Here is a 19,011-nt window from a genome sequence, read left to right as displayed (position 1 = left end):
CCCAATTCCACGATTTTGCCATCTAATTAGCCCATAATCCTTGTAATCTGAATTTCACTGATTATTGAGAATGTGATATACAGGTACAATACCTTGTACCTATTTTGTCCATTCATCATTAATTGATTGGCAACACTCAAGTTTCCCTCCTGATGAATTTGTTTAGGTCTGCTGCTGCAAGAATTCACGTTTGCAGTTCAAAACTGATATTGTTGTTCAAACTTTTAAAACTCGTTTGCAAAATCTGTTCATTCGTTGCAGTAAAGAAAACTTCTGTTAATACATATTCAATTTGTCTAGCAGCCTCGATTGGACTGCCTTAGTTAATCTTTATTCTCCATTTTGCTCATTTAGAATTCACTACTGAGTTAAAAACTTCCCATTAATATATTCTAATTGCCAAGCGAAACTACTCTGTAGTTTAAATGGGCTGAGCGGCGCCGCGAGTCATTCCAGTAGCCTACTAATTTAAAAACCCTGTTTCGCACCGCGAATCAGCATTCCAAAAATAATTGGTCTAAGTGCACCGCGTATGAGTAGCAATTATTGTAGAACACAAATCGTGTAAGACATGGCGCTGTAAGCAGGATTCAGAATAACTGCCTTAGCCATAGACATTTTTTGGCATATAGCCTCAAGGGAACCCCAACTTCGTTGGGAGAGGTGGATTACCCAAGTTAGGTTAGCCATACTTGGCAAAAGGGGTATAACTCTGAGACCCTTCTGCGCTCAAAGCCCGGTATTGTACATCTGTCACCCGATCCGAACAATGAGCAACCCAATTATGGCCCCACTGAGGCAACCGAACATCAACGCAAAACAAGAAATGCTCAAACTGAACTGGGAGCTAAAATGTCAAAAAAACCGAAGCGGGAAGACTATGTTGCGACAGACCTTGAGTTCTTTGCAATCGGAAATGTATTTACCTCCTATATTTAGCATCAGAGCATTGATAGGTCGAAATTTGAACAAAAAAGAAAAACTCATGCCCTCATTGATGAAATGACAACAGAACAATTGTGGCAACTAATGGAACAGTCTTTGATCAGACCTCGAAACACAAATTTTGACAGATGCCTTTTCTTCTCAAGAAAACAACAGACAGGCGGAAACCATGGAACAAAACTCCAGCATATTGAAGGAAAAGGCTGGAAACTGCAATTTCTGGGACTGCAAAGATACGGTAATACACGACGTATTTTAAACTAATATGTCAAAAACAGAAATTCAACGCAACTTGCCCTGCAAAGCAACAGTCCCGAGTGCAGCTCTACAAATAGCCATTAGGTCACAATCAACAATGTCTAAACTGATAGTGGTTTTCGCTCCGTTCTTCGTCGTTACCAAAACAATAAAATATTCAAAGGACGATATCAACGAAATCACAAACAAAACTTGATTTCATCGGGAAAAAATGCAAAAAGGAGGAACACTTCACAAATATGTGCGGGAAACCACAAATAAAAACAAACAAAACAGTAGAAAATTTCGAAAAAAAAACACGAAAACAGAAGAAGAGTCAATAAATTACTTGGGGAACTTTAATGACGTATACAACTCCGATTACAGCTCTTCAGACGACAGTTGCTTAGCAGCAACAACCAACGAGGAACATCAAAAAATCACACCAGAAAACATGAACGTAAATTTGACAATAGTGATGACTAGAAGTGCATGCTTGATTGTAACAGAGGACATTGCGAAATCAATTTTAGACAACTGCGCGAGGCAAGGTGGTTAACAGACGCAATACGCATGTACGCATACAGTCAACTCAACTTACTACCCGAAAACGCGCGTCATTGTAACTTCAACATAATTAATGGCGATATGGCCGGCACAAAATGTTTTGAAACGGGTTTTTACGGTTTCACTTATGTGCTGGCCGAATCTTCCATGCTGTTTTTTGACAATTTACTAATAGTTATTAGCGGAAGATTTGAAGAACATCTAAATTTAGTCAGAAGAAGCTTATTTCGAATTGCTCAGATAACAATTTCGGAAAAGCGGTTTAAATCCATTAGAAACAAAAACGAGTGCAAAACTTAAAATAGAACTGCCCGATACACTAAAAACCTACAATCATTTCTTGGATCTGTACACCAGCTGACTAAATTCATACCAAATTTAGCATCACTTTGTCATCTTATCGAACCATTACTGAAAAAATTTCTCATACAAAACAATATGATGGGTATTTTGTGGTAGCAAAAGTCGATTTAGTAAAAGGCAGCGCGAAATCATTTCAGTACGAAAACAAACAAACCAGTTAAAAAAACACTGAAAGAAAAGAAAAATCAACAATAAACATCATGCAAAAATTCAATAACGTACTCAATTCCGAGGCAAGATGGTCAACAGACGCAATACGCATATACACAAACAGTGAACTCAACTTCTGCTACGAAACTGCGCGGCATTGTGGATACAACAAAATTACTGGCGATGTGGCCGGCACATACTCTTTTTAAACAAGTTTTTACGGTTTCACTTATGTGCTGGCCAAAAATCAATCTTTACAACCCTGATTGGCCTTACAAACTTCTCCTATTTTGTGACGATGTATTAATAGTTAGTAGCGGAAGATTTGATTAAAGTCTAAATCTAGTTAGGAAACGCTTAAAACAATTGCAGAATGAAAATCTGATAAAAATATATCAAAATTCTTCGTTGCAAGAAATCGAATTGAATGGCTCACATATAAATTTTGACATAAAAGCTGTTCAAAGCCATTTTACACTAAAACCAGCACAATACTTAAACTAAAGTTGCCCAATACATTGAAAAAGCTACGAAAATTTCTTGGATCTGTACACCACCTGAATGAAGTCATACCCATTTTAGCAAAACAATGTCAACTATTCCGGCCATTACTGAAAAAAATGGAAATGTTCAAATGGACTGATATCATAGGACAAAAATCATAGCTTGAAGAAATCAAAACCAAAATAGCGGAATCGACTGAAACAAACAACAAAATCAAAACCGAGAAACCAAAATAAATTGCGATGCGTTCATAGAGAGCTTAGGAGCAGCCCTAGAAAAAAAATAAAGCCTAAAGTTGAAATACAATTGCATTCGAATCCCGTTTTCCGAAATCAATTCAACCTAATTATAGCATCAATTGATTAGAAATTTTGGGGGTTTTATGGGCCATAGAATACTTTACGTACTAAAATTTCAGACCGAGGTTTAAAGTGATCACAGAACACCGTGCTTTGCCTTCAATCATGAAAGAACAGCAATCAATTAGGTCTTTTAAGAGCAGACATACTCGCCGGGTTGCTCGCCATTTACCTTTCGATTTTGAAATAGAGTTTTTGCCAGGTAGAAAAATGGTCTGAGACGATTATATACCGCGCCAACCTAACCATATAGTATCTAATACAAAACATTATGATGTCCAATTTGTGGTAGCTAAAAAAGATTAAGTGCGAAGAAGCGCGAAATAATTTCTCTTTAAGAAAACAAAGTATGAGTCAAACAAGTTGCAAAGTGGGTTGAATTTCATAACCATTACCCAATTATGACAAGATTGCATCCAAAAAGCTATTTTCGCATTGCAAATTGAAGGATGAAGACAATTGACGCTGAAACAAAATATGGCACTGAATCAAATTCTGTAGTTCAAATTAATGAATTGACTGACAGCACTGAACAAAACCACTCCATTTTGATCGCTCTGATTCTGTCAGCTAATCCGCCCAATAAAATTAAAAGAATCGCTCTGCACTTCGAAAATCTCCCCGAAAAGCCTAAAAGAGCAAAGCAGAACTCATCTCTCCATGTCAGAAAACGAAACACAACAAACTAAAATCCCAGAGTCAACAACAACAGATGAGAAATTTTGGGGGTTTTATGGGCCAAAGAATACTTTACGTACTAAAATTTCAGACCGAGATTTAAAGTGATCACAGAACACCGTGCTTTGCCTTCAATCATGAAAGAACAGCAATCAATTAGGTCTTTTAAGAGCAGACATACTCGCCGGGTTGCTCGCCATTTACCGTTCGATTTTGAAATAGACTTTTTTCCAGGCAGATGATGTTCTTAGTCGATTTCATAGCGCGCCAACCTTAGCAAATAGTATCTAATACAACACAATATGATGTGCAAATTGTGGTAGCTAAAAAGATTTTAGTGGAACGCAGCGCGAAATATTTTTTTTAACAAAAAAGTAAGAGTTAAAACGCTTTGCAAAATGGGGTGATTTTCATAACTTTTACTCAATTATGCCAAGAACGCATCCAACAAGTTAATTTTGCACTGCGAAATCATTCAATCATTTTGATCGCTCTGGTTCTGTCAGCTAATCCGCCCACTAAAACTCAAAGAGTCGCTCAGCACTGCGAAAATCTCCTCGAAAAGCCTAAAAGAGCAAAGCAGAACTCATCTAGCAGTGTAAGAAAACGAAGCACAACAAACTCAAAACCCAGAGACACCAACAACACATGGGACACACACATCTGATTGCACATCCGCAAATTCCAAAGACATCTAAGCAGATGCATTTAATTTTGCCCCATTTATGATACTTTCAAAAAGCTTCTCGCAAGGCTTACAAGAAAATATGCTATTCTGAATGAAGTCCGAGACTGTGTGACGACTGGGAATGAAGAAAAATGTAAGCAGCTTCGCCCTTACAACCACAGTTTTGGAAGATGTTGATCATTAAATCGGGATACGTATGCCTCGACATTTGCATAGCAATCCCGCAATCGATTGAATACGCATACTTTGAAGATTCTACTCAAACCACGCCAGCAGTTGTGGGATGACAGATACGGTCAAAGCATTATGTGCACTGATCAAAATCTAACATTGGATAATCTCTTAATCAAATTTTGAGATCAAGACGCTGTACACATTCATTTCAGAGGACAAGTGTAAGATCAAGAGCCTAGCGATAGGAAGGTGAAGGTAAAAAAACGCCATTCGTTAAGCCAGCGGACAAAAGTGGTCACACCAGACCACCAGACGTGCCGCCTGTATTCAAACTAGACGGGTTAGGTGACAAATCCCATGAACTGAAGGGCCAATTCAGTTGAAGTTGGCAAAGAAAATACCGGTCATCAAACATTCAAACAGTCCTTCAGTGTCTATATGAAGTGCTGGCACCCGGTTCAACCATCCTCGAAGATGATTACCTATCTTTTTTTTATAAAAGAACCGGAAAAAAATTCATCGACGGTGCGCAAATCGCAAAATGGCCAACTTCGGCAGTAAAACCGAAATAAAAACATTCCAATTTAAGTTTACTTCAAAAGGAGACAAAATCTAGCGAAACCAAAATCTAGCAAACAAAATGGCAGAACAATAGTTGTGAATCAATAGTTTCGGGAGCCGTGGTATTAACAGCACAGAATTGACGGAAGACGAGCAGAAAATCCTAATCCAGAAGCAAAACGAATCATCCGACATTACTCCGGTTGTATACTGCCTTCATGTCGGTTGCACCGCAAACTATCGTTGTTGAAGGAATTACAACATTCGTGGAGCAAAACCCCACAGCCACCACACATCTGGAGATTGGAGTCGTTTCGCCCGAAAACGCTCATATCGCAAAATTGCTCAACATTGACCCAATTGCTTGCTCTCCTCTTGAGTCGGAAATTAACAGAGATTCCGAGATGGATTGAAACGTGCTCAAAAACTGATTATGTTGAAAGTAACAATCACTTAATTTATTACCAACATAACTATTACCTATGTCACTTATTTCTTTACAAACTTGTCGACCAGAACGAAAATGAAGCAGAGCTTAATTTTCGTTCTTGCTAAGGAGGAATTGCGGTCAACAGGTACAATACCTTGTACTTAATCATCATCTTAGTCCATTCATCTTTCCTTATTTGGCATTACTCAAGCTTCCTTCCTGATACATTTGTTTATGTCCGCTGCAGCAAGTTTTTGTGTTTGCAGTTCAAAACTGATTTTGTGGTTCATACTTTTGGAGCTCCGTAGCAAAATCTGTTCATCCGTTGTAGTAAGCATTTCTTCTGTACAAACTTATTCAATTTCTCTAGCAGCCATGATTGGTCTGCCTAAGTTGATCTTTATTCTCCATTTTGTTCATATAGAGTTCATTACTAAATAAAGACTTCCAGTTATTTTGTTCTGGTCGCCAAGTGAAACTACTCTGTAGTTTAAATGAACCGAATTGCCCCGCGAATAACTCCAATAGCGTACTAAATTTTTAAGACTGTTTCGCCCCGCGAATTAGAATGAATTCTAAATATAATCGGTCTAAACGCACCGCGAATCAGTAGCAAAAATCGTAGCACACAAATTTGAAAACTGGATATGCCAATTTACATTCAGATGACTACATGCACTTAATGAACAACTCTTTTTATTATCAATTGCGTTTTCTGTCTGTGGTGGTATATTTATGGGGGTATATTTACTTCCTGAATTTTGATATCTTTTTCGTGGGTTTCTTAGAAAACCTTGATGAGTCAAAATTAAATGCCCCGGTTTTGGTTGCATAGGTTCCCATCGGTGGACCCTCGTTGTTTCATGAAAACTAAAAAACAATTGATGGATTATAGTTATTTTATGTTATATTCATAACAAACAGAAACCTCATGTATGGATCATAATAAATTCAGGCAAAACCAAAAATTCCATCAATCGGTAAAAAAGGACAAAATTTTTTTCTCAAAATCTGAGGACCTGCTATATCAAGACAATCAGTTTGATATATTGTTAAGTGCCCTGAAACTGGCCTGCTTACAAAAAAATAGGGTTAAAGATTTTGCAATTTTTGTTAAATACACCGACAATGCACAACCTAAAAACTCGACATTTTCATGAGCGGGTATTGTATCATTCTAGTTTTAGCTGCATGGCTGTTTTTTGGAACGCATGAGTGCATGTGCTTCTTAAAATTGAATAGCGTGCTTTAAAGTACTAACGTTTTTATAGCAGAAACCAACCGGAACGTAAAAAAAGTATTAACTCAAACCCGTTTTGAAAAACTACCCAGTGCGTCGGATCCCGGAAATCTTATTAAGATCCCGTGTACATACACGGGGAAGATCCTGGGATCTTACCGGGAAGAGTACCGGGAATTTCAAGATGTGTCATGATAGAGCAAGATCCCGCTTTTCCCGCCGCGAAAGCGGGGACTTGTAAGAACCCTGACAGCACAACCGAGAAAAAATTAAATCCCGGTGGGGTTTCCGGGATTAACCAGCGGAATCTTACCGGGAGAACCGGGAACTTTAAGGTTCTCGTCAGTACTCCCAGGAATGAGCTGCTGGGCTTACTGGGAAAACTTGGCAATTAATTTACCGGGAAAACAAGGTTACATGACAATTTACACAATGAAAAATTACTCAATGCGACAAAATTCCCTGGTTTAAAATTCCTTCAGCTTTTCGCTTATACAAAATAGATTTTTCCAAAATTATGCACGCAAAATTACAGCAGAAGACGTGGCTCACTTCGCTTATTCAATGAAAGTCGTAAAAAGCTAATTACTAAATATACAACGCGTTTTAAACAAAAGGGAAAAGGATAAATAAAAAGGGAAGCAATAAATAAAAACAGTGTACAACCGTTTTCTACAAAACATTAACGCACGGTATTGACTCTTTTGCATAGGAACGAGTTTTTGAAAAATTTCGATAATTCGTACAGAAATTTATGACAAATCTTTTTGATACTCAGCTGAACAAATCTCTGGCAAACATGGCCGCTGCACTTAAGTCATTTTTATCTGATCAGTAATCAAAATCATGTGAAGACGAAAATACTGTTTTTAAGGTCCTTTTTGCTATCGCACTTGTCTTGCTTCGGCTTCTTTTCGAGTTTCGTTGAAAGAATAAGTTTAAACCGACAAAAGAATTGGACATGTTTTCTGCCAAAAAAGTAAGATAGGAGAAGGGATCATTTTACAGACACGAAACTGTTTCCAGTCGAAAAAGTTGTCGATATAATTTTGTAGGGATATATTTAAACAGCGTAACTTTTTATGGTTCTTAACCCTCCAGCATAACTCTTGAACACGACAGTATAACATTAGAAAAAATAACAGAAAAAGTTTTTGCTTAAATTCAATTACTATTATACGTATACAAAACTCAAATAAAATGCCCTGGATGTTCAGTTGGCAAACAAACGATAAAAATTTTCAAGAAAATATTATTGGATTTTTTCAGCATAATGTTGTGTTTTTGTGAATATTTTGCAATGATCTTGCATTGCCGTACAATCTTTGATAATTATTTCTTCCAAAAATCTTACCAAAATCTTATTGAGACTTGTCATGTTTAAATAAGCTTCTAAATAGGATGTTCTGGTTTTCGGTTGCTTGTAGAGATATAACTGAAATAGGCCTAAGAACGCGAAATATGTCCAGAAATCAGGAGTAGGCTTAAAAGACCAGAATTAAGGGAAATGTGGTAACTAATTGCATTTATTACAAAGGCTAGCAAAAATATAAATGATATTATTTTTATTACAATTGATAGTATTTTTATTAAGAAAATTGGAACTCGATGTAATTGAAAATCATGACTCAAAATGAAACAAATTCAGATCGCGTTTATTTATAAAATACATCGGTTTTATGTCGGTGTTTACCAATTAACTCTCGGTCATTGCAAGCAGTACAGCAGTTAACATACTTAAGTAGCTAATTCAACCCATAATTGGTTGTGGAATTATCAATTTCCATATGCAACTGAGGCGTGACTAAATACTATGGAATATTTTATAATATGGATCTGGTTTTCGCAATTTCACTTAATTGTACTAGGCTGTATTTAGGTAAAGATTGAGTTTGGCAAAAAACACTCACAAAAATTAGAGTCAGTTGTTAATGGAACAAATATTCCAATTTCATATAATGTTTTTTATTTGTGTAACCTTTTAGTTTGTATGCTGATTTTTCAGAAAATTTTTGATACGATTACAAACTAATTGTCGGTCATTGCAAACAGTCCATCAGTTAACTTTTTTAAGTAGCTAATTCAACCCGCATTTGGTGGTGGTATTTTTATAACAATTTCCATTGGCAACTGAGGCCTCACCAAATATTATGGATTGTGTTATATTATGAATCTAAATTCTGCAAACCCACTTAATATCACGAAGCTGCTTTTAGGTAAAATACAAAATGTCAAAAAACACAATGCCCCACAAACCTCATGTTTAAAATGACTGCAATTTTTCTTCTATATTAAATTGATTTTTCCAAAAATTATGCTCGCAAAATTACAGCAGAAGACGTGGCTCTCTTTGCTGATGATATATGTCTCATTCACTGCCAGCAGTAAAAAGTTAATTGAACTATATTATAGCGCGTTTTGATCAAAAGTGAAAAGCATAGGAAACAAATACTAAAATCAGTGACAGCCGTTTTCTACCAAGCATTAACGCACGGTGTTGACTCTTTTGCACAAAACCGAGTTTTTGCAGGTCTCAGAAAAAGCGTTATATATTTGTTTAACCTTGTAGGTTTTGCTGATTGTTCAGAAAATTTCTGATCCGATTACCGATTAACTGCGGTCATTGCAAGCAGTCCAGCAGTTAACATACTTAAGTAGCTAGTTCAACTTTATTTGGTTGTGGTACTTCCATATCACTTTCCATTTGCAACTGAGGCGTGGCCAAATATTATAGAAAATGTTATATTATGGATCTAGTTTTCGCAATTTCTTTTAATTGTACTAGGCTGAATTTAGGTAAAGATTAAGTTTGGCAAATGTCACTAACAAAATTAAGAGTCTTTTGGTAGTGGGCCAAATTTTCTAATTTCCCTTAAACTGTGGTGTACAACGTAGATGTGACCCAGGCGGTAACACGACAAGCTGTTTTTTCGGTCGGATGCCAACAGCGAAGTTCCATTTAAGAGAAGGATTTAAGAGATACTTTTTTTTCGGAAAACTTTCTGTTCTAACAGTGAAACACCGCCCATTGTATCAGAGTCGGTTACGCCGAATCCCCCCATAACAACCCCCGGGCCGAAGTGTCGACGCCGAGAAACACAACATTATGTAAGATTGGCATTAAACGCGTTGAGTTTATGCAAGATCAACGCTTGAGCGTAGATCTTAAATAACTTAAAAACGCACGCATTCATCGACAATCTTACACATTTTGCTTTGAAATTAGTGTAGATCTTAAAAAATTTGCGTTGAATGTAGCGTAGATCTTCCATAATTTCAACGCATTCAAAGCCAAAGCATTCAAAGCATACATATTTTGCGTTGAATTTAGCTCAGATCTTACATATTTTGCGTTGAATTTAGTGTAGATCCATTTAAGTTCCATTTAACGGGAGGATTTATAAGATAATTTTTTTCGGCAAACTTTCTGTTCTAACAGTGAAACACCGCCCATTGTATCAGAGTCGGTTACCCCGAATCCCCCCATAACAACCCCGGGCCGAAGTGTCGACGCCGAGAAACACAACATTATGTAAGATTGGCATTAAACGCGTTGAATTTATGCAAGATCAACGCTTGAGCGTAGATCTTAAATAACTTCAACGCACGCATTCATCGACAATCTTACACATTTTGCTTTGAAATTAGCGTAGATCTTAAAAAATTTGCGTTGAATGTAGCGTAGATCTTCCATAATTTCAACGCATTCAAAGCCAAAGCATTCAAAGCATACATATTTTGCGTTGAATTTAGCTCAGATCTTACATATTTTGCGTTGAATTTAGTGTAGATCTTACAGATTTTGTGTTGAATTAAGAGTAAATCCTACACAAATTCAACGCAGTCAACGCCAATCTTACACATTTTGCGTTGATTTCAGCGTGGATCTTACATACTTTGCGTTAATTTTAGCGTAGATCTTACATATTTTCCGTTGAATTTAGCGTAGATCTTACATATTTTCCGTTGAATTTAGCGTAGATCTTACATATTTTTCGCTGAAATTAGCGCAGATCTTACATAATTTGCGTTGAATATAGCGTAAATCAAACACATTTTTGCGTTGAATTTAGTGTTGACCTTACAAAATATTGCTTCTTATTTTTTCGTTGGTTGGGGTACGTGAGGGGAGGGGGAGGGTTGCAAGTGAGGGGGGGGGGGTAGTTTTTTTTGGGGTGGGGGGTACGTGTGAGGGTTATGTTTGGGGAGGGTACGTGGGGGGAGTTGTGCGGTGGAGGGGTACATGGTAGTATCTGAGGTGTACGCGTGTGGGGGGGGGGTTGTTACGTGTTGGGGGTACGTGGGGAGGTGGTAGTTGGGGTTGGTGGTACGTGCGTGGGGGTGGGGGCGGGGGTGGGTACGTGTTGATGTGGGTGGGTACACTGGGTGGGGTACATGTGGTTGTTTTTTGCGGGGTGGTGTGCGTGTGAGGGGGCAGTTGGATGATGAATTGAGGTAGGCAGGCACAACTTTTTTGCGATTTTTTCAAAATATCAGAAATCGGTTACGTGCAAGAGAAACTGAAAACAGAGAAATGTAGAGCAAAAAATGATAAAAAGGTCGACCAAGATGAAAATTGGAATCAATGCAAAATTATGTAGGGTGAACGCTAAATTAAATGCAAAATTAAGTAAGGTGTACGCTTAAAAACGCCAAAATATGTAAAGAGTGCGGTTCCTAAGAAAAGTAAGGGTCTGTGGCAGGGTGGTAGAAAAGGCGACAAGGGGGGTCAGGGGTTTGAGTTCCATATCCAGAGTTTTCTTGCGTTGTTTTCATTTAAAATCAACGCTAAATACAACGCAAAAAATGTACGATCAATGCTAAGTTCAACCCAAAATTTGTAAGATCAACGCTAAATTCAACGCTAAATATGTAAGATCTACGCTAAATTAAACGCAAAATATGTAAGATTTACGCTAAATTCAAAACAAAATATGTTAGATCTAAGCTAATTTAACGCAAACTTATGTAAAAAAATTGCGGTGAAATTTCCACTTGTCAGCGATAGTAACCGCTAAGCTTACATAAATTTTGCAAAAATTCTCGGCTCGGGCCCTTTCTTTCGTCTTATTAGCCCCTTAATTAACCCGTGCACCTCTTGCACCAAACTATAGAGTAAAATATTTTGCCCATGTATCTCGCCCGTATCCTACATGTTATCATGGGCAAAACATCGACCTGGGTGGCTACTCAGATCAGACCATGATGAAATCAGAGTTTTTCAGAAGTCCTTCCATCGCAGCCACACTCTGGTATCATTTTACCCCAGGACTAAACATAAATTCTTAAACAGTACTGATTCAATAAAATTGCAAGTCTTGGATCAGTACTGTATCAGAGATCTGATCATGTCTTTTTTATACTTGGCACGCCTTAAATCAAGTCCTAAGTCTTGCCATGCCTTGGCCAGGACTTGACAAGTCTTGTGAAAGTCTTGGCTATGACTGGATATGAGTCTCGGAGTATTGGAGCGCTGAACCAGCACATTTCAAGAGTAAAATTATAATTCATTTCTAACACATTGCATCTCCATAATGTTTTAAATTTCTTCATGTGTAGTTTTTATTCAATATGATTATATTGAGGTCATGGAGTTAGCCAATGCTAAACTTATCCTGTACAGACCGAAAATTACTCACACCCCAAATTTATGTCATTTTAAGACATTTTAAGACATTTTGAGCAGAGTAATGTCACACTTTTAATGCAGATAACTGGTTATTACTATAGTAGTATACACACAATTTATATATATATATATATATATATATATATATATATATATATATAAGCTAGTTTGTAGGTAATTACCACAAGATCCATTTTGCTTAGTGCTAAGGACTTGATACGCAAACTAAATGTTACGAGTACCCACGCGGAAGTCGAATCGCATATAAATCAAACCTTGTTAGCGGGAGTTAAGCTGAGCATATTATTTTCCATGTAGTAAGTTTTACTTGAAAATCAAGACTGACACAAGACAGATTACTGGCCAACATAAAAAAACAGAATGTCTCTACTCTAATTCAGCACTGATTTATTCTGCCACCAACCACCGGGAATGAACACAGTTTTTATTGTTGGTTTTCTTTCGTTTCTTAGCGAAAGAAGAACGCCACCACATAAAGTAGCCTGCTTAAAAAAACTCTTATAAGCAAAAAAAGAAGCACAAGACCACACGAGCACTTCAACAAAGTTCACCTGATAGAGAACGAGAACAATTATAATATCGCGCAAAGATAACAGTCATGGTCACTTTCGCTTTTTTCTGCCAATTGAAAAAAATTGGTTTCGGGGTAAACATATGGGACATTTCAAAATGATATATGCTCAATTTAGATTTGGCTTGGTCAGATTAATAACTTTCTCTCAAAAAACGTTTTCCAATTTTTCCCAATTTTCCCTAAATGCATTAATTATAGTTATTTTCTTCTGAAAACTCTACTTTGCTAAACTGCGCAATAATCCAGATGTTCCAAGTCTTGGTCAAGACTTGTTTTAGAATTGACAAGTCTTGAAATGTCTTCACAAGTTTTAAGACCTGATTTAAGACGTGATCAGAACTGATTTGTCAATTCAAGGCTTGTATTTCACTGGACAAGTACTGATCAAGACTGGGGTCCCTTTGAACAACTTACCCTCCAATCCTGCATAACTTTTTTCCTATTTAGACGAGCTAAACCGTCACTCTAACAACATTATAGGAGGGATTTAAGGAGCTCAGTTTGAGGTGCCAGACCTTGAAACCGGGTCATCATATGTTTTTCCAGAACATTTAATTGATTTCCATTTTACCCAATTTATTTTCAGCTTGCTGTTTGCCACTTCCCGGTCGAGGATTTTTCTTTCAAAATTTTATGAGATATGCGGCAACTAGCATTGACAAACCGCCGCCCCGCCCACCTCTCACAAACACACACACACAGACACGCGCACACGCACACACGAACCCATTCATACCTATTGCCCCAAAATTATTTTAGATCAACGCGAATTAAACGCAAAATCATGTAAGCTATGAATTTCTGCTAAGATTTGCGATTAATTTAGCGGTGAATTTTTGTACGATTTGCGATTTTTAGCGGTGAATTTTTTTCGCCGCATTCGATTGGTAGCGCCGCTAAAAATCGCAAATTGTACAAAAATTCACCGTTAAAATCACCACAATTCTTACAAAAATTCACCGCTTTCACCGCATTTATCGCTAAGAGATGCGGGCGCTTTGCGGTGAAATTTTTTTCACCGCTATTCACCGCAATTCTTACAATATTTTTTCGACAAAACCTCGACCCGGGAGGTCTACGCTGTGAAACGTAAAATTATGTAAGGTCAAAACTCTGTAAGATCTCACCTAAATTAAACGCAAAGTTATGTAAGAGTTACGCTAAATTCAACGCAAAATTCTGTAAGATCTAGGATAAATTCAACGCAAAACTATGTAAGATCCACGCTTGAAAACGCAAAATTATATAACATTAGTGGTGAAGGCGTTGAACTTGGGTAAGATCACGCCAAATTCAACGCAAAATTATGTAGGATCTACTTTTAAAAACGCAAGATTAAGTAAAAGTAGCGGTGAATGCGTTGAATATATGTAAGAGCTACGCTCTTAAATTCAACCCAGTCACCGCTAATCTTACATTTTGCGTTTTTAAGCGCTGACACTGCGGCCCGGTTTCTATCATTTGGAACGGCATAATCACCCTTTTCGCCCAACCTGCCATATTTAGGAGGCGGACGTCTGTAAGTGAAGTACCATGATGAGCTGCTACCGCCGCACCCCGCGTCAACTCAGATTCGTAAGCGTGCAGACAGTAATAATTGCTGAAGATTCCACAGTTCGCAACTAAAACGATCGCAATCAAAAGCCCCCAATAACTGCCCAATAAAACAAAACTTATTGGAAATGGAAGGTTTTGCAAGATCACATTTATATTGGCTAAAAATGGCATGCCTTATCAACTTGACAACCCGTACCGAAATTACCCCACCCCCCCCCCCCCGATTACCCCCAAACTGATGTAAGAGTATGAGGTAATTTGTCAACGGGGGATAAAACTAGGTAAGAAAAGGGGATAATGGAGAGTAAGGGGGAACTTCTAGGCTTTGGCCTCAAATCTCACCCCCAAAAAGAAGTAACATTAGAGGGTAATTTTAAAGGGGGTAACGTAGTGAGGTGTAAGCTAGGTGGTAGTGGGGGTAATGGGAGGCATTTTTAGATTTTAATCCCCAAAACTTACCCCTCAAAATGCTGTAAGATTAAAAGCAATTTTGAGGAGTAAGACGATGTAATATTAGGGGGTTATCAGGGATAATGGGGCTTAATGGGGGTCAATGGGGGGATTTGTATATTTAGGACCCCAAAAAGTTTCCCTCCCAAAAAGATGCAAGATTAGGGGATAATTTAAGGGGGCAAAACGATGTAAGATAAGTGGGTAATGGGAAGTAAGGGGGAATTTTTTGATAAAAGATAACGACGTAATAAGGATGTCTGATAAGGCGGTCATGGTAAGGAGGGAAATTTTAGACCGAAGAGTTAGAGGGTAATTTTAGAGGGGTAAAAAGATGTAAGAGTGAGGGGGTAAAATGTATTAATTATTTCTTATACGTGGAATAGCTAATATTGAGCAAGCATCGGTGGTCTGAGGTCTAAGGCAAACTGGCTAAGCGTACAGAGGTTGTGGGTTCAAGGCTGTCACTCTGCGGCACTGGAGGTAAAATGATGAAAAAGGCAGGTAATGCGGGTAGAACGAGTAACGGACACCTTACCCCACTACTCTGTCGTCGTTTTAACCGCTATAACCAACCAATTGGGGAGTTTTTATATTTTAACCCTCAAAAATTTCCCCCAAAAATATGTAAAATTAGGGGGTAATCTTGAGGTGATAAAACGATGGAAGATAAGAGATGTAATGTGGAGTAAGGCGGAAAACTTAAGCTTTATGATATGCAGGTAATGAGGATGTAAGACAAGACGGTTATAGGGAGTACGGGAAGTGGATTTCTAGACTGTTCCTCCAATAATTACAACCAAAAAGATGCAAGATTAGGGGGTAAATTTAAGAGAGGTAAAACAGTGTAAGATCAGCAGGGTAATGGGAACTAAGGGGGGATTGTTAGATTATACTCCCCCGAAAATAACCCCTCATAAAGATGTATCATTAGAGGATATTTTAGGGGTTAAAACGATGCAAGATAATGGGGTAATGGGCAGTAAGTGGAATTTTTTGGATTTCGCACCCAAAACTAACCCACAAAAAGATGTAAGATAGGGGGTAATTTTAATGGGGGAACGAGGTATGAATAGGAGATAGTCGAGGTTAATGGGAGAATTTTTAAATTTTAACCTCCGAAATTTCCCCCTCAAAACGATGTAAGATTTGGGGATAGCTTTAGGGGCGTAAAACGATGTAAAGTTACGGTATAATGGGGGCAAAGGGGACGTAATTGGGGTTAAAACACGGGGGGGGGGTTGGAATTTAAATTTTACCGTCAGAAGTTACCCACAAAAGTTGTACGATTAGGGGGTAATTTTAAAGCCGTAAAACGATGGAAGATAAAGGGTTAGTGAGGAGTAAGGGGGAATTTTTGAAACTGAACCGCCAGAAACTACCCCCCCCCCCAAAAAAAAGGTTAGGGGTTAATTTTACAATAAGGTTAGGGGGTAAAATCATGTAAGAGTTAGGGGGTAAAAAGTTTTAATTCAAATACAGTCTTCGAACTGGAAGTTTAATTCGAAATTGCTCAGGCGACACAGATTGTGGGTTCAAAGCTGTCACTCTGCGACAATGGAGGGCAAAACGATGCAGGAGGGTGTGGGTAATGGGGGTAGAACGAGGCAAGAGTGGGGGTAATGGACTCTTTACCCACTACTCTTTAATCGTTTCACCCGCCACAACGCGCCAACTATTGTGGGGTACTGAGAGGTAAAAGGGGCTTAATGGCCCGTAAGGGGATTATTATTTTTTTCCCTTCAAAAATTATGATAAGGGGTTAATGAGGATGTAAGATCAGGCGGTTTTGGGGAATATGGGGTGGGGAGCTTTAGACTGAACCTCCAAAATTACACCCAAATATATAATATTACGGGGTAATTTAATGGGGTAAAACACTGTAAGATTAGGTGGCAGTGAGGGTAATGGAAAGGTTATTTAGATTTTCAACCCAAAATTTACTCTTCAAAGTGATGTAAGACTAAGGGTAATTTTAGGGGCGTAAAACCATGTAGTATTAGCGGTAATGAGGATGAAAGATAAGGTTGTTATGGGGATTATGGGGGAATTTTTGACTGCACCCCAAATTTTATCCCCAAAAGATGTGAGATTATTGGGTAATTTTAGGTGGTAGGGAATGGCGAGTTGGGAAGAATTTTTAAAATTAAGGTGAGGGGTAAAGAGGGCGTAAAATTAGGCGGTTATGGTGAGTATGGAGGAATGTTTAGACTGAACTCCTGAAAAATACCCCACGAAAAAGATATAAGATTCGGGTTAACTTTAGATGGTTAAAATCATGTAAGGGTAAAGGGGTAGAATTGGTTAGTTCATTTACATGGGATGGCTAGTATTGGGCAAGCATCGGTGGTTTGAAGGCTAAGGGGAACTGGCTCATGGGACAGAGGTTGTGCGTTCAACGCTGTCACTCTGTGGCAATGGAGGTAATACAATGTAACAGTAGGGCGCCCAAGGAGGGTAAAATGAGGCAAGAATAGGGGTTGATGGGGGTTAAAGCCATGCAAGGGTAGGGATAATGGGGTTAAAATGAGGCAAGAATGAGGGATAATGAACTCTTTACCCAACTACTCTTTTATCGGTTACCCCCATTACTACCAAACTCTTGCGCCATTTTAGCCTCTATTACCCCTATTCTTGCATCGTTTTGCTACACATTACTCCCGTACTCTCGCTTTCCTTTATTACCCCTTACTACCCCAACTCATGCATCATTTAACACTTCAAAATTACTCGCCTACTCTTTCGCCATTTTACCCTCCAAATTAACCCCCATTACCCCCCACTCTTGCATCGATTTACCCCCATTAACCCCCAAAATGATGTAAGAGTTTTAGCTAAAAATTCCCCCGATTACCCTCTAATCCTACATCTTTTTTGTTAAAAGTTCGACACGGGTGCTAAGCGAAAAAACTTAAGTCTCCTTTCATGAAAAACTGTTGTACTTGAAGCTAATCTTCTTGAATATTTGTTCACTTTTTTGTAGCTTTTTGAATTTTGTTCATTGAATTTGAATGCGTCAAGTTTATTTGTGAGATGTGTATAGGAACCAGTAGCCCCGAATGAGACAAATAAAATTGCAACTTTTCTCGCTTTGTTTTTTTTCATTTCAAAGTTTGGTTAATCCTGTTTTTTTTCCAAAAACACTGTACTAGGCAAAATTGTCAAATAACTTGCAAAGATATGTACTGTACAAGCTAAGGAGCCAGTAAATAAAAAGCGGGGGCCATAACTGTTCTTAAATCTGAATGCTGAAAAGTAATTGAATTTCGGGTTAAAGTTCGTACTTTCTCATTGCAGAACTCTTCGTAGACATGAAAAGTAAACAAATTAAGTAAACAAACTAATTAAACAATGTAAATTTTCAGGAGAAAAATTTCCTGCTGACACTTGTCAACTCATCACCTCTGCATCCATCAGGCAACTCCTTTCCTACAATATTGATCGTTTTCGGAATCTCATTGACTGGAGTCCTGAGCACGGGGATGCAGTTTAACTAATTGCTTACCTGTGTCATTGGGAAGGGGTCCAGGAGGTATAACAAATGTCTGAGAAGTCCAATCCAAATTCACTTCAGGACTCACAACAGTATCGGCGGACAGTGTTATAACCAAGTGATTAGAAAGAAATAGAATAAGTAACAAAAGCATGTTATTATAAAGTCTTTCACAGCTATTGTTTTCTATTTGCACTAAAAATGGTTTTGAGGTTGTTTGTGATTCTTTGCTCGTCATCAATATAAATTTGCATTAGAGGGTTTGCTAGTTCAAATTTGAAAGCCAAAATAGTTTCTTAATGGCAAAGCTATAATCTGTTTTCAGAGAGTTATTCTACTCATTACGTGGCCAGCCAATGTCCGGTTTTTGGAGTAAATTCACTTATTTTTG

The 19,011-nt window shown here is 38.0% G+C and overlaps 1 protein-coding gene across 1 annotated transcript in view; it reads right to left on the bottom strand.

Annotated features, from left to right (window-relative positions):
• LOC142340851 (uncharacterized) overlaps positions 1-18,780 on the bottom strand; it is a 66,420-nt gene extending 47,640 nt beyond the window's left edge. Inside the window, exons 1-2 of the mRNA XM_075391592.1 lie at positions 18,633-18,780; positions 14,614-14,742 (exon numbers count right to left, since the gene is read on the bottom strand). Coding sequence (XP_075247707.1) covers positions 14,614-14,742; positions 18,633-18,774 — 271 coding nt within the window. The 5' untranslated portion in view covers positions 18,775-18,780. The remainder of the gene's footprint in view (positions 1-14,613; positions 14,743-18,632) is intronic.
• Between the last annotated feature and the right edge of the window lie 231 nt (positions 18,781-19,011).

The sequence above is a fragment of the Convolutriloba macropyga genome, chromosome 6 (assembly GCF_964194025.1).
Source record: "Convolutriloba macropyga chromosome 6, txConMacr16.3, whole genome shotgun sequence".
Taxonomy (NCBI): Eukaryota; Metazoa; Xenacoelomorpha; order Acoela; family Convolutidae; genus Convolutriloba; species Convolutriloba macropyga.
This window is presented reverse-complemented; position numbering and strand designations above follow the sequence as displayed.